Source organism: Macadamia integrifolia, chromosome 2 (assembly GCF_013358625.1).
Source record: "Macadamia integrifolia cultivar HAES 741 chromosome 2, SCU_Mint_v3, whole genome shotgun sequence".
In the NCBI taxonomy this organism is placed as follows: Eukaryota; Viridiplantae; Streptophyta; class Magnoliopsida; order Proteales; family Proteaceae; genus Macadamia; species Macadamia integrifolia.
This window is the reverse complement of record NC_056558.1, coordinates 11,782,300-11,783,706: the sequence shown is the minus strand read 5'-3', so window position 1 is coordinate 11,783,706 and position 1,407 is coordinate 11,782,300. Positions and strand designations below refer to the sequence as shown.

General features: G+C 40.7%; 1 protein-coding gene across 2 annotated transcripts in view; it reads left to right on the top strand.

The window, feature by feature from the left end:
* Positions 1-1,407, top strand: part of LOC122071941 (RNA-binding protein 25) — a 63,786-nt gene that overhangs the window by 12,039 nt on the left and 50,340 nt on the right. For both annotated transcript variants that reach the window (XM_042636430.1, XM_042636431.1), the window contains exon 5: positions 361-474. In XM_042636430.1, the coding sequence (XP_042492364.1) occupies positions 361-474 (114 nt within the window). The remainder of the gene's footprint in view (positions 1-360; positions 475-1,407) is intronic.

The window sequence follows — 1,407 nt, the reverse complement described above, 5'->3', positions numbered from 1 at the left end:
CCCCCCCCCCCCACATACACAGATCTGCATGCAACACCATCACATTGCACCAAGGGTGCACAACACAGAGCACAAACTCCTTGCACTTACCATGGATCGAATACCCGACCTTCTGGCCTTGATACCGTTCTCCAATTGCTTATCCCAAAAGCTTTAGCCATTAAGTAAGGACCACAACAATGTATATCAATGCACAACAGTTGGATTGGCTTTTATTGGTCCTTTGTCCTTAACCTGTCCCAAGCAGCCCAACTGGCACCCCAGTACATGCATGCAGGTACGGACATAATGCATGCAGCTATGGACATATGATATAATTAATTTATGCTCATTTAATATGCAAAAAACTTCTGGTTGCAGGTATTATGATTTGGATGCCTATCACAGGCGTAAAATGGAGAAAGAAATTAAGAGAGGAATTAAAAAGCTCCCAGTCACTGAACGTACGGTGTTCAATGATGAAGAACAGCGTCGGTAAGTCCTTGCTAATTTGATATTCAGTACCAGATTCCTGCAGAAAATTTCTGTTTTAGTATGTCCCTCCCCCCTGCTTGGGTAGACATCTAGTATGAAATATAATGGTTGACAAGTAAAACGTATGATGTTTTATTCTCTTAATTTAGGGGGAAACTGAGTAGCCAAGTTGTCAAGTTGATGCAGCTCGGCGAGGGATTAATGCTATCTTTTGACTTGATTTTTATTTACTTCCTTTATTGGTTAGAGATTAGATTAACAATCTTTTATTTAGATTTGATCTTTATTTTAGTTGCTATCTAGGTTTAGTTTCCATTATTAATTAGCTTCCAAAATTATGTCATTATTTTTTTCTTCAAATAGCCCAGTAATGGAGAAGAACTCAGTTTTTAGAATTTTGAAGAATTAGAACTTGATGATTTTTTTTGTGTGAGAACCATGAATATGGTTGCCGGTGATTCTTTTCTTCTCCCTTTCTAATAATTTCTCTCTGCCTCTTATTTTCCCCCCTTCTTCTTCTTCTTCTCTTCTTTTTTCTGGTTTGTTTCCCTACTCTGTTTCTGGCGATCGTTGCTGTCTCCTTGAAGCAGATCGATCTCCCTCATGCATGGGTTTTTTGGACTAAGACCTTGGTTGAGAGCTCCCTACCTATAGGTGATCAAAACCCAAGAGTATTACCTCCAAGAATAGTTCTAAACTGAGAGATCGAACTCAGGTTCAGATCTGGTTTGGCAGGTCACCGCCAGATCTGAGTTGCAGGTGCTTGGACCTTCGTTGCTTGCTGTTTGGGATGCTTTCCTGTCGGAATCACGAGACCTGAAGATCTCCAACCTTCAACTATAATTTGTTGGACTGAAACGATGAACTTGGAAGACCTTCCACTACTCCCTGATTCTCCTCTTGCCGCTGTCGTTGTGTTCCATTGTGTCCGAA